The 12536-nt window shown below is 55.6% G+C and overlaps 1 protein-coding gene across 1 annotated transcript in view; it reads right to left on the reverse strand.

Moving 5' to 3' along the window:
* Positions 1 to 12314, reverse strand: part of LOC146799890 (adenosine receptor A3-like) — a 57182-nt gene extending 44868 nt beyond the window's left edge. Inside the window, exon 1 of the mRNA XM_085620825.1 lies at positions 11313 to 12314. Within this exon, the coding sequence (XP_085476951.1) occupies positions 11313 to 11662 (350 nt within the window). The 5' untranslated portion in view covers positions 11663 to 12314. The remainder of the gene's footprint in view (positions 1 to 11312) is intronic.
* Positions 12315 to 12536: the final 222 nt, after the last annotated feature.

Here is a 12536-nt window from a genome sequence, read left to right on the forward strand (position 1 = left end):
TGAATAAATCAATCTGGTCACCCTGCAACCACTCTGTCTTGCTTTAGTTACTTTTCATATTGTGAATGTTTTATTTCTCTCCACCCCGAGACTGCACTTAGAAATTGAAAAATGTCTGAAAAAGACGACGTTTCCAGCAAAAGTGTTTTTCTTTTTTGGATCCATTTCACAGGGGAGCAAATAAACGAAAGGAGGAAAGAGAGGGTAACACCTGTTTCTTGAAGTCTTGGTTTTCATTAAATGAGGAGGAGCGAGACAGAAAGAGAGGGAAGAGGGGCAACAAAGAGGGGAGAGGGTGGGAGGGCAGCTGACAGCGGCAGGAAAACTGGACACTGTTCTTGTCTTCTCTGGGCATGAAGAAAAAGACAGAGTCCTTTTCCTTCTCTGCCCGTTCCACCCGTCCCCGAAAGCCGAGCCTTAACTATCGGCCTTGGCGATTTCTGCCGTCCGGGAGGCATTTTTAAATTAAGAAAGTAGGGGAGCGGACTCTAGGAAATTAAAGAAGTAGGGGCACACCGTGCCCTGCCGATCCCGCCCACTTTGACCACTGCTTTAAAGTAATCTATATGATATAAAGGTTGTAATTTAGTTGTCCAATTCCTTGTCCTCATTGGATGACTGTTGCGACCCTTTATATCTAACCCCTCTCGAAACCCAGCAAGGTTCATCGGAAGGCCAAGAGAGTCCTTGAAATCCTTTATCCTTTCAAATTCTGTCTGTTTAGTATTGGGGCCCAGTAAACACTCCATCAGAGTCTATGTCACAACTGTGCCCGCAGCTGGTATAATAATGCCCATCCTCGCACAATAGTGCCATTCTTGATATATTAATTCTCTGACACAGTGGACCCTCACTTGTAATAATGGCGGGCGTTCTTGGCATATTGTGAGCATCTTTTGCATGACAGAGCCAAGCCTCGCATAATGGTGACCTGGGCATAATGTTCTCTGATAGCGGTACATAATTGGTATCTATAGCAAGACGGTGCAGACCCCTTGCAACTATGGGATGGCCTGAGATTAATGAAAGCATTACGCCCATCACATAGTGCCTTTGTCAGTGAGACATCATGAGTGCCATGACCATGCCCAGATGTAGGTCTCGTGCCCCTCTGAAAAAGCTCACACTGCAGCAATATCTGTGGCATTTGCCCTCCGTTTGTTCTCTACAACTTAGGGAACCTTACATAGCATCTTCCTCTGTGAAATTCTAACCAAATTTGGAAAATTAAACCACGTTTTTAAAAAGCAAGTGCTAAACACTGTAGGCTGTGCCTAATGGGGACGAGCCTGTTCCTACTTAATTTTGGCAAATAAAGGCCCCCTGTAGTGTAGAGAACAAAATGCCCTCTGTGCCCAGACCTGCTTCCGTAGCAATTGGCAACAATAGGCATTCTAGAATGTTAGTTTGATGATGTCACCTAGGGTTTTGAAATCAGGTGTTTAACGCGCTTCATCCATTAATTTTTCATTTAATTTCACCATTTAGCAAATGGCCCCCATAAACTAAATGAAGCCCTAGGAGGAAAAAATAAATTGTCAGCATCACAGACCAGCCATGATGTTGGGGACTTCTGGATTCACAAATAGCAAAGTAGTCCCTACACTTTGTTCCCTCAATTTAGACCGTGTCTGCCTTGTGCATCTTCCCACCCCTCCAAGGATGTGGCCACATTATGTAATAATACTGTTAATCCTCACTACTCAACTGTTAAAGCTTCTATAATCGGTGAATTGCAATAAAACGGGGTTTTCCCCCAAACTTAGCATGGAGTAGAAAAGAAATATTTTGGACTGGAGAACATCTAACGTAGTGCCATAGTTAAAGCTCATGTAGTAAGCAGCGGTTCATTTGAGCCGGTGGTTTTTGGTATTCAGCGCCAGCACGTAATTGTCAAACCTGGCACTCCTGACAGTATGCCCTCGGTGGCGCTGTTTGACTAACTTAGAGATGAGAACTACAATACTTGCTTATCAATAAAATAGATTTAAACATCACTAATACCTGGCGCACGAGCCATTCACACAGCTGTTGGGGATTGGAATAGTCTGGATTGTCGCTCTTGGTCCGTAGTTTTGTTGGCACTGCTGTCATTGGCAACACTTGCAGGGGCAGGGGTGATGCCAGCTGCAGTGGCCTCCTGACGAGGACTCTGGCATGTGTTTTTAACATAAATTAAGCACTGGTTGAAAGGTAATGAGTACACAAAATAGGAGTGAGTTTGAAAACCATACATCACTCCACTGTTTATTGGTAAACAGTAAAACAGCACGCATTCCGCGTGACCCGGTCTTATAACTCATGTTTATAATGAGGCCAAGCATGTGCACCCGTGCATTGCGGCTGTACATAGAGACAGTCACTGCTCAAAGGGCGCACACATGGGTGTGCACCCGTGCATTGCGGCTGTACATAGAGACAGTCACTGCTCAAAGGGTGCACACATGGGTGTGCACCCGTGCATTGCGGCTGTACATAGAAACAGTCACTGCTCAAAGGATGCACACATGGGTGTGCACCCGTGCATTGCGGCTGTACATAGAGACAGTCACTGCTCAAAGGGTGCACACATGGGTGTGCACCAGTGCATTGCGGCTGTACATAGAAACAGTCACTGCTCAAAGGGCGCACACATGGGTGTGCACCCGTGCATTGCGGCTGTACATAGAGACAGTCACTGCTCAAAGGGCGCACACATGGGTGTGCACCCGTGCATTGCGGCTGTACATAGAGACAGTCACTGCGTGCATTGCGGCTGTACATAGAGACAGTCACTGCTCAAAGGATGCACACATGGGTGTGCACCCGTGCATTGCGGCTGTACATAGAGACAGTCACTGCTCAAAGGATGCACACATAGGTGTGCACCCGTGCATTGCGGCTGTACATAGAGACAGTGTTGGACAGGCCACATGAAGGGCTTGCTCCCCCCCCGCACGACAGGGCCCAAACCCCGGACTCCCAGGTGTTACCCCCAAGGGCAACCCGCACCCCGTCTCCCAACGGAACTCCTGCCCCTGGACATCCATGTATCATGGGACCGAACCACTACCGGCTCCCCCGGCCGGATCAGCCGCCATCTTGGACACTGCGCCACGAGGCCGCGTGGCCTCAGCCCGACCCTAACCCTGGGCCTGGCCGGCCCCGACATCCCGGCACCACCATCCACCCAGCAGGTGAACGGACCACTTGGCAGGTCAATGGGAGAAAGAAGCGTCGAGGGCTCTCCCCCGCCAGGTGCCGATCACCCTCCAGCTCCCCCAGGCGCTGGCTCCACCCCCTGCTGGGTGTCTGGACTCCCTCATCCTGGACCTCCCGACCTCCAAGTGCGAGGGTCCGGACATCAAAGGGCGCCAGACCTATAACTAGGGCAGCTCCAGAGCAGGAAGGCAGTTGTATCCTGGAGTCGAGAGACACCGAGAGAACTCAGCCTTGACGGACTACTGGCGCTGCCGTAGCCCTGCCTTGTGAACTATCGTCCTGCCTGCTGGCGCTGCCGCGGCCTTCTGCAACATCCATCCTCGTCGGGACCTGCTGGCGCTGCCGCGGACCGTTGTAACGACCACCTTCATCGGGACCTGCTGGCGCTGCCGCGGACCGTGTAACGACCATCTTCACCGGGACCTGCTGGCGCTGCCGCGGACCGTGTAACGACCATCTTCACCGGGACCTGCTGGCGCTGCCGCGGCCCGTCCAAGCTAGAACACCGAGCTCGAGGATTGTGAGCTATCCACCATACCATCTCAGCTACCAGACTGGTAACCAGACTGTCCCGCTACCCCCTTTCCCCAAACCAAGAGACTCGAATCGAGGGGACCCCTGAGTCCAGACCTCCTTGTACCATTTCATCGTACCTTAAGAAATCACCTATAAAGAACGCTAAATCTTATCCTTGTGTGGTGTATGTCTGTGGGGGGGAAGTTATTCATCTGTACGATCGCTGGAGACGGCTCTCCCCGGAGACCTCTCCCCTTGTCCTCGGCCGACCCTCCCGGTCCGTCTAACATTGGTGGCCAGCGGCGCGATCCGAATCAACGCGTAATCGTACAGAGAGTAGCTCACCCCACGACAAAACCACGATGTCAACCAAAGAGAGCGGTTCCACCGAGAAATTCCAAATGGATAAATTGGAAGAGTATAGCCATCGCGAACTTAAACAATTCTGCATGGAACTAGGCATTGCTACCACCGGCCTGAGTACCAAAGACGATTTGAAGCACGCCCTTGAGTCGTGGGCGGAAACCGGGGTCGCCGGATCCCCCGACCAAAACGGTGTAGCACCAGAGGGGAACGCCACAGCTCCCGAGGAGCGAGGAACGGGCCTCTCGCAGGAAGAGATCCAAGAAAGAGAAAAAACCAGATTACATGAGTTGGAAATGGCACGACTCAAGATGGACGGTGAACTAAAGTTAGCCGAGCAAAAACTAAATCTAGAACATCTGCGGCTCCGAGAAGAACGGGAAGAAAAACAGAGGCAGAGAGAGCTCGAAGAAAAAAGACTAACATTCGAACACGAGCGCAAACTGGCGGAAATAGAACTTCGGAAACAGAATAAAGAACCGGGGGTGCCTGAGCGACCGCACACCCCGGGAGCAACCGAGAAGAAAGTCCACATCCCCAAGGATGTTGTCCGAGAGTATGTCCCAGAGGACGACATACAACAGTGGTTCAAAGCCTACGAGATCGCCATGACCTCCCACCGGATCGATCGGAGTGACTGGGGAGCCGGCCTATGGGGGAGGTTCGTCAACGAAGGCCGCGATGCCCTACTGCAGCTCCCAGATCATCAGATGTCATCCTATGACCACATGAAGGCTGCCCTCCTCACCCGATATGGGCTCACACCCGAAATGTACCGCCAGAGGTTCCGAGACTGCACCCGGATCCCGGGTACAACTTGGGTGGAATACGTCAACTATTTCAGCCGAGCCTTCGAGGGTTGGATCAAGGGAAGCCACGTAACGACCTACGAGCAACTCTTTAATCTTATGGTGTGGGAGCACCTGTCTAACAACTGCTTCGTCGAGCTCAGGCAGCACCTCCTCGACAGTAAATTGACTGACCCACGGCAACTCGCCGCCGAAGCTGACCGATGGGAAAGCACCCGAGTGGGCCGGAGAGGGCCACACGAGCAAAACCGAAACAACCAAGGTCAGCACCGTCCCCGAGGAGGAGGAGGAGGCCAGGGGTGAGGGAGAGACACCATCCCGGCCGCTCCCGCGGCCAGCACCCCGCCCCCGGCCGGCCGGGGCAACCCCCCGATGCGCCCGGGGTTCCGAGCCAACGTCACGTGTCACCGATGCCAGCGAGTCGGCCACTACGCCAATGACCCGAGCTGCCCGCAGAACCAAACGCCAAAACCCCGCCAGGTAGCTGCCGCCGCCCTGGGGGGAGAACAAATCTCCGAGGAAGAGGAAGAATATGAGCAGGCACAACAAGAATGGGAACCGGCCGCCATGGTTCTAGCGTGCCTAGGGGGAAAAGACATGGTCCCGCGGGCTCCCCTACCCGCCAACACCCGGAAATATGGCCAGTGGGTGAACATTAATGGGCGTCGGGCCGAAGCCCTACGTGACACAGGGGCCAGTGTGACGGCCGTCCGCTGTCACCTGGTGAAACCAGAGCAGATCCTGCCGAACATTCTCTGCCCCGTCCGCTCAGCCGACAATTCCGAAAGTCTGTGTCGGATGGCCTGCGTCCCCTTCGAATGGGGAGGGGTCTCCGGCCTGTTGAAGGTGACGGTCCGGGATGATGCCCCCGTGGACTGCCTCCTGGGGAATGACCTTGAGAGTTCCCCGTGGGCCGCCGTCGAAAGAAGAGAGCACCTGGGGATGCTGGGCCTCCCGGACTGGGCCTGCGTAACCACCCGGTCCATGGCCGCCCGTGCCGTCCCCTGACCAGAAGAACCAGAATGGCCAGCACCTCCTCCCCCGGTCGCTCCAGTAGAGGACAACGACTATACCGACCCCCCAGAGCCAACGCCCGAAGGGGTCGCCCAGCCCCAGGACCTTCCCGGCCTGGCTCAGTGGCGTCAAGAAGGGGGGCCCACCCAGGAACAGTTCCGCCAGGAGCAGAAGACCTGCCCCTCCCTCGAGGGACTCCGCCAGCAAGCCAGCGCCCAGAGCGCAGGGGACTCCACCGGAACCCATTGGGTCTATTGGGATAACGACCTGCTATACAGTGAACAAAGAATCGCGGAGTTAGGGGCCAGTCGAGTGCTGGTGGTGCCCCTCCGTTTCAGAGACTTCCTACTAACTTTGGCCCACGATGTTCCCCTGGCTGGACACCTGGGCCAGGACAAAACCTACAGTCGCCTAGTGACCCACTTTTTCTGGCCGAAGATGCGGAACGACGTCCTTAACCACTGCCGGTCCTGCCCCACGTGCCAGGCCAGTGGGAAGAGCGGCCGTAAGCTCAAAGCCCCTCTGCAACCCTTCCCAGTGGTCACCACCCCGTTCGAGAGGGTAGGAATAGACATTGTGGGGCCCCTGGACCCCCGCACGGCACAAGGACATCGGTTCATCGTGGTACTGGTGGACCACGCCACCCGCTACCCCGAGGCTGTGCCCCTGCGAACTGTAACCGCTCCGGTGGTCGGCCGGGCCCTAATGGGGATCTTCTCCCGGGTGGGCTTCCCCCGAGAAGTCGTCAGCGACCGAGGCACAAACTTTATCTCGAAATATATGAAGTCCCTCTGGCAACAGTGCGGGGTCACCTACCGATTCACGACCCCCTATCACCCTCAAGGGAACGGACTAGTTGAGCGATTCAACTGCACACTCAAGGGAATGATTGGGGGATTGGAAGAGCCCCTCCGTCGCCAGTGGGATGTACTACTCCTGTGCCTCCTCTTCGCCTATCGAGAAGTTCCCCAGAAGTCCCTCGGCTTTAGCCCTTTCGAACTCCTGTACGGGCACCCTGTGCGAGGGCCCCTCAGCCTAGTCAAAGAAGGTTGGGAGATGGCCCCCCTAAAGACCCCTCCAGACGTCTTCAAGTACCTCCTGGCACTACGCAATCAGACCCGGCGCTTCAGGGAGATGGCAAAAGCGAACCTCGAGGCCAGTCAGGAGGACATGAAAAAATGGTACGATCAGAATGCCTCCTCTGTCGAATTCGAACCTGGTCAACAAGTGTGGGTGATGTCCCCCACCGAACCATGTGCCTTGCAAGATAAGTGGACGGGGCCCTTCAAAGTGGTCGAACGCAAGAGCCCCGTCACCTACCTCATCGACATGGAGTCCCCCCGGAACCCCCTCCGGGTCCTCCACACCAACAGACTCAAACCCCACTTTGTGCGCTCGGAACTCAGCCTCCTGATGGCTACAGACAGTGGGGCGGAAGAAGACTCCGAGCCCCTCCCTGATCTCCTGAAGACCCAGGAGAACGACGGTTCCGTGGACGGGGTCCGGCTCTCCGATGCCCTCACCCCAGAGCAACGCCAGGGCTGCCGGGACCTCCTGCTGCGGTTTGCTACACTGTTTTCCCTCACCCCAGGGATCACCCCTTGGTGCTTGCACGACGTGGACACCGGGGACAGTCCCCCTATCCGACACCGGGCCTACCGTGTGCCAGATCGGGTGCGGGCCTGCATCCAAGAGGAAGTATCCAAGATGCTCACGCTCGGGGTCATCGAGCCCTCGGACAGCCCCTGGGCCAGCCCGGTCGTACTGGTCCCCAAAGCCGCTGCCCCCGGCACCACTCCTGAACTCCGATTTTGCGTCGACTATCGGGGCTTGAACGCTGTCACCCGGACCGACGCTCATCCTATCCCCCGAGCGGATGAATTGATCGACCGCCTGGGGGCCGCCCGCTACCTCAGCATCTTCGACCTGACAGCGGGCTACTGGCAGATGGGTCTCACACCCCGGGCCCAGGAACGGTCCGCCTTTTCTACCCCCGATGGCCACTACCACTTCAAGGTCATGCCCTTCGGCATGAAGAATGCCCCCGCTACTTTTCAACGTCTAGTGAACCAGGTCTTGGCGGGCCTCGAAGAGTTCAGCGCCGCCTACCTGGACGATATCGCTGTGTACAGCCGCCACTGGTCCGACCACCTCCACCACCTCCAAGAGGTCCTGCAGGCCCTCCAGTGGGCCGGCCTCACGATTAAGGCCGGCAAGTGCCAAATTGGTCAAGGGTCCGTGACCTACCTCGGACACCAGGTGGGAAGCGGTCTGGTGGCCCCTCTGCAACTCAAAATTGCTGCCATCCAGTCCTGGCAACCCCCCGTCACGCAGACCGAGGTCCGAGCCTTCTTGGGACTCACCGGCTACTACCGGCGGTTCGTGAGGGACTATGGCAGCATTGTGGGGCCCCTCACGGGTCTCACGTCCAAAAACCACCCGAAGAAGATTAACTGGACCCCCGACTGTCAAGCGGCCTTCGAGAAGCTGAAGGCCGCCCTGTGCACCGCCCCTGTGCTCCAGGCCCCCGATTACAGTCGGGAATTCATTGTACAAACAGACGCCTCCGACCACGGCATCGGGCGGTTCTTTCCCAGCTGAACCCCGAGGGTCTTGACCAGCCGATGGCCTTCATCAGCTGACGCCTCCTGGCCCGAGAACAGCGCTGGAGCACAATCGAGAGGGAGGCCTTCGCAGTAGTGTGGGCCCTCAAAAAGCTCCGGCCCTATCTCTTCGGTACCCACTTCCGGGTGCAAACCGATCATCGACCCCTGCAGTGGCTAATGCAGATGCGGGGGGAAAACCCAAAACTATTGCGCTGGTCCATCTCCCTGCAGGGAATGGACTTCACTGTGGAACATCGACCGGGCCAAGACCACGCCAACGCAGATGGCCTGTCACGCTTTTTCCGCCTCGACGAGGAGAGTCCCCAAGAGGATGGGTGACTCTCCCCGCCTTCAGCTGGGGGGGACGCATGTTGGACAGGCCACTACCGGCTCCCCCGGCCGGATCAGCCGCCATCTTGGACACTGCGCCACGAGGCCGCGTGGCCTCAGCCCGACCCTAACCCTGGGCCTGGCCGGCCCCGACATCCCGGCACCACCATCCACCCAGGAGGTGAACGGACCACTTGGCAGGTCAATGGGAGAAAGAAGCGTCGAGGGCTCTCCCCCGCCAGGTGCCGATCACCCTCCAGCTCCCCCAGGCGCTGGCTCCACCCCCTGCTGGGTGTCTGGACTCCCTCATCCCGGACCCCCCGACCTCCAAGTGCGAGGGTCCGGACATCAAAGGGCGCCAGACCTATAACTAGGGCAGCTCCAGAGCAGGAAGGCAGTTGTATCCTGGAGTCGAGAGACACCGAGAGAACTCAGCCTTGACGGACTACTGGCGCTGCCGTAGCCCTGCCTTGTGAACTATCGTCCTGCCTGCTGGCGCTGCCGCGGCCTTCTGCAACATCCATCCTCGTCGGGACCTGCTGGCGCTGCCGCGGACCGTTGTAACGACCACCTTCATCGGGACCTGCTAGCGCTGCCGCGGACCGTGTAACGACCATCTTCACCGGGACCTGCTGGCGCTGCCGTGGACCGTGTAACGACCATCTTCACCGGGACCTGCTGGCGCTGCCGCGGCCTGTCCAAGCTAGAACACCGAGCTCGAGGATTGTGAGCTATCCACCATACCATCTCAGCTACCAGACTGGTAACCAGACTGTCCCGCTACCCCCTTTCCCCAAACCAAGAGACTCGAATCGAGGGGACCCCTGAGTCCAGACCTCCTTGTACCATTTCATCGTACCTTAAGAAATCACCTATTAAGAACGCTAAATCTTATCCTTGTGTGGTGTATGTCTGTGGGGGGGAAGTTATTCATCTGTACGATCGCTGGAGACGGCTCTCCCCGGAGACCTCTCCCCTTGTCCTCGGCCGACCCTCCCGGTCCGTCTAACAGACAGTCACTGCTCAAAGGGCGCACACATGGGTGTGCACCCGTGCATTGCGGCTGTACATAGAGACAGTCACTGCTCAAAGGGCGCACACATGGGTGTGCACCCGTGCATTGCGGCTGTACATAGAGACAGTCACTGCTCTAAGGGCGCACACATGGGTGTGCACCCGTGCATTGCGGCTGTACATAGAGACAGTCACTGCTCAAAGGGCGCACACATGGGTGTGCACCCGTGCATTGCGGCTGTACATAGAGACAGTCACTGCTCAAAGGGCGCACACATGGGTGTGCACCCGTGCATTGCGGCTGTACATAGAGACAGTCACTGCTCAAAGGACGCACACATGGGTGTGCACCCGTGCATTGCGGCTGTACATAGAGACAGTCACTGCTCAAAGGGCGCACACATGGGTGTGCACCCGTGCATTGCGGCTGTACATAGAGACAGTCACTGCTCAAAGGGCGCACACATGGGTGTGCACCCGTGCATTGCGGCTGTACATAGAGACAGTCACTGCTCAAAGGGCGCAGACATGGGTGTGCACCCGTGCATTGCGGCTGTACATAGAGACAGTCACTGCTCTAAGGGTGCACACATGGGATTCCCGCAAAGTAATCACTGCACAAACCGAACGTACACCTCCCCCCCACCAGTACAACAGCGCCTTTTTACACCTCGAAGTTGTCTTAAATGTATTTTGGAACTAGTCGGCCTTTGCAAATGTCGATGCACAATTGCACTGCAGCCCGGTTCCTGTAGTGTCGAATGTTCTCGAAAATAAGTGAAACTATTAAAAAAGAAAGAATGCTTCCTCAATATATTAAAGAAAGGCCATGCAACATTTACCGACTGTGCGCAGTAAACGGAGCAGCTTCTTACTGGACCACCTGAAAGCGCTGCGCCGCCTCTCCGGGAGCAGGAAAGCGCTATCCGAACGTTACATTACAATATAACACAAAGAATGCTTCCTGGATATATTAAAGCGCCTCTCCGGGAGCAGGAAAGCGCTTTCCGAACGTTACATTACAATATAACACAAAGAATGCTTCCTGGATATATTAAAGCGCCTCTCCGGGAGCAGGAAAGCGCTATCCGAACGTTACATTACAATATAACACAAAGAATGCTTCCTGGATATATTAAAGCACCTCTCCGGGAGCAGGAAAGCGCTATCCGAACGTTACATTACAATATAACACAAAGAATGCTTCGTGGATATATTAAAGCGCCTCTCCGGGAGCAGGAAAGCGCTATCCGAACGTTACATTACAATATAACACAAAGAATGCTTCGTGGATATATTAAAGCGCCTCTCCGGGAGCAGGAAAGCGCTATCCGAACGTTACATTACAATATAACACAAAAATGCTTCGTGGATATATTCAAGCGCCTCTCCGGGGGCAGGAAAGCGCTATCCGACCGTTACATTACAATATAAAGCAAAGAATGCTCAGTAAACCTACCTGGTGGGAATCTTGATCCTTAGATACCTGTCCACGGCTATGGCCAGCAGAGAGAGGATGGAGGCGTTGGTGAAGATGATCAGGTTGCAGCACATGAACAGACAGGCGTAGAAGGTGGTCTGGAGCGCGCTGTCCACCGCGATGGACAGCGGGATGACCAGCAGCCCCACGGCCATGTCGGCCAGGGCCAGGGACACCAGGCAGCAGAAGGTGACGTTCCTCAGGCCCCGGTTGCGCTTCACTGCCCCGATGACCAGTGCGTTGCCCAGCACCGCGAGCCCGGCGATGATGGCTTCCACCGTGATGTAGGCCGCGTTGTACGAGCTCTCGGTCGCCGTGCTGTTGGCCATGGCTGGTGGGTACAGAGCAGCTCCCGGAGGATACAACGCAGCAAGCTTGGGACAGACCGGAGAAAAAACACGTCGCTGTGGGGAAACTAGAGTGGGTTTGTTCTACTCCCATCGAAAAGTGTCGAGAATACATCCGAACTTGACATTTTTGTTGCGTTTTTCCTTTTTCAACAGCGATGCAGGGTGAAAAGTAACTGTCAGAAGTGGTCCCTGAAGAGAGCGCGCGACAGCCTGAGGCATCTACTGCTGTGGCGCACTGCTATGAGTACTGGCGCAGCCAGACTGCGAGACAAGTCGTGGGCAAATGGAGATCCCAGTTGCCCAGTTGCAGGTGCCGAGTGGGAGCTTTGAGATGTTTGAGTTTAGGGGACGCGCAGGATAAACGACGCGCTCACCTCACTCCAGAACGCCGGGATCACTCTTCGGCATTAATCCCAAATGAAAGCAATAGACATCTTTAGACGGATTTGTAAATTGTAACTTCCACCAACAATTGCACTAGCAACATGGACTTCCGTAGTTTGGCGCCGTCACAAACAAATGGGCATTAAAGGGTTTTAAAACAGAAAAAAAACATGCGGCCGGAAGCGCGGGTGCTGAAGTGCGAGGGTGAGCGAGCTTCAGCGCGTCAGCATCACTTCTTAAGGTCTCTGTCCGGCGCAGAAAGCTCTCGGTAAATGTCTGCGAGCGGGACCCGCGGCAGCTTCCACATTCTCAAGATAGGAAACCGCAGGTTCGGTTTTGAGTCGAGAAGGAGGGACCAGCAGCCACTTCAAAGATGCATTTAGTTGGAATCCATTAAAACTTTACAGAGTGCACTTGAACCACTCCCAAAGTGAGTTGCATGGGGGGGGGGGGGGGGAACAACCTTTAC

The sequence above is a fragment of the Triturus cristatus genome, chromosome 8 (assembly GCF_964204655.1).
Source record: "Triturus cristatus chromosome 8, aTriCri1.1, whole genome shotgun sequence".
Taxonomy (NCBI): Eukaryota; Metazoa; Chordata; class Amphibia; order Caudata; family Salamandridae; genus Triturus; species Triturus cristatus.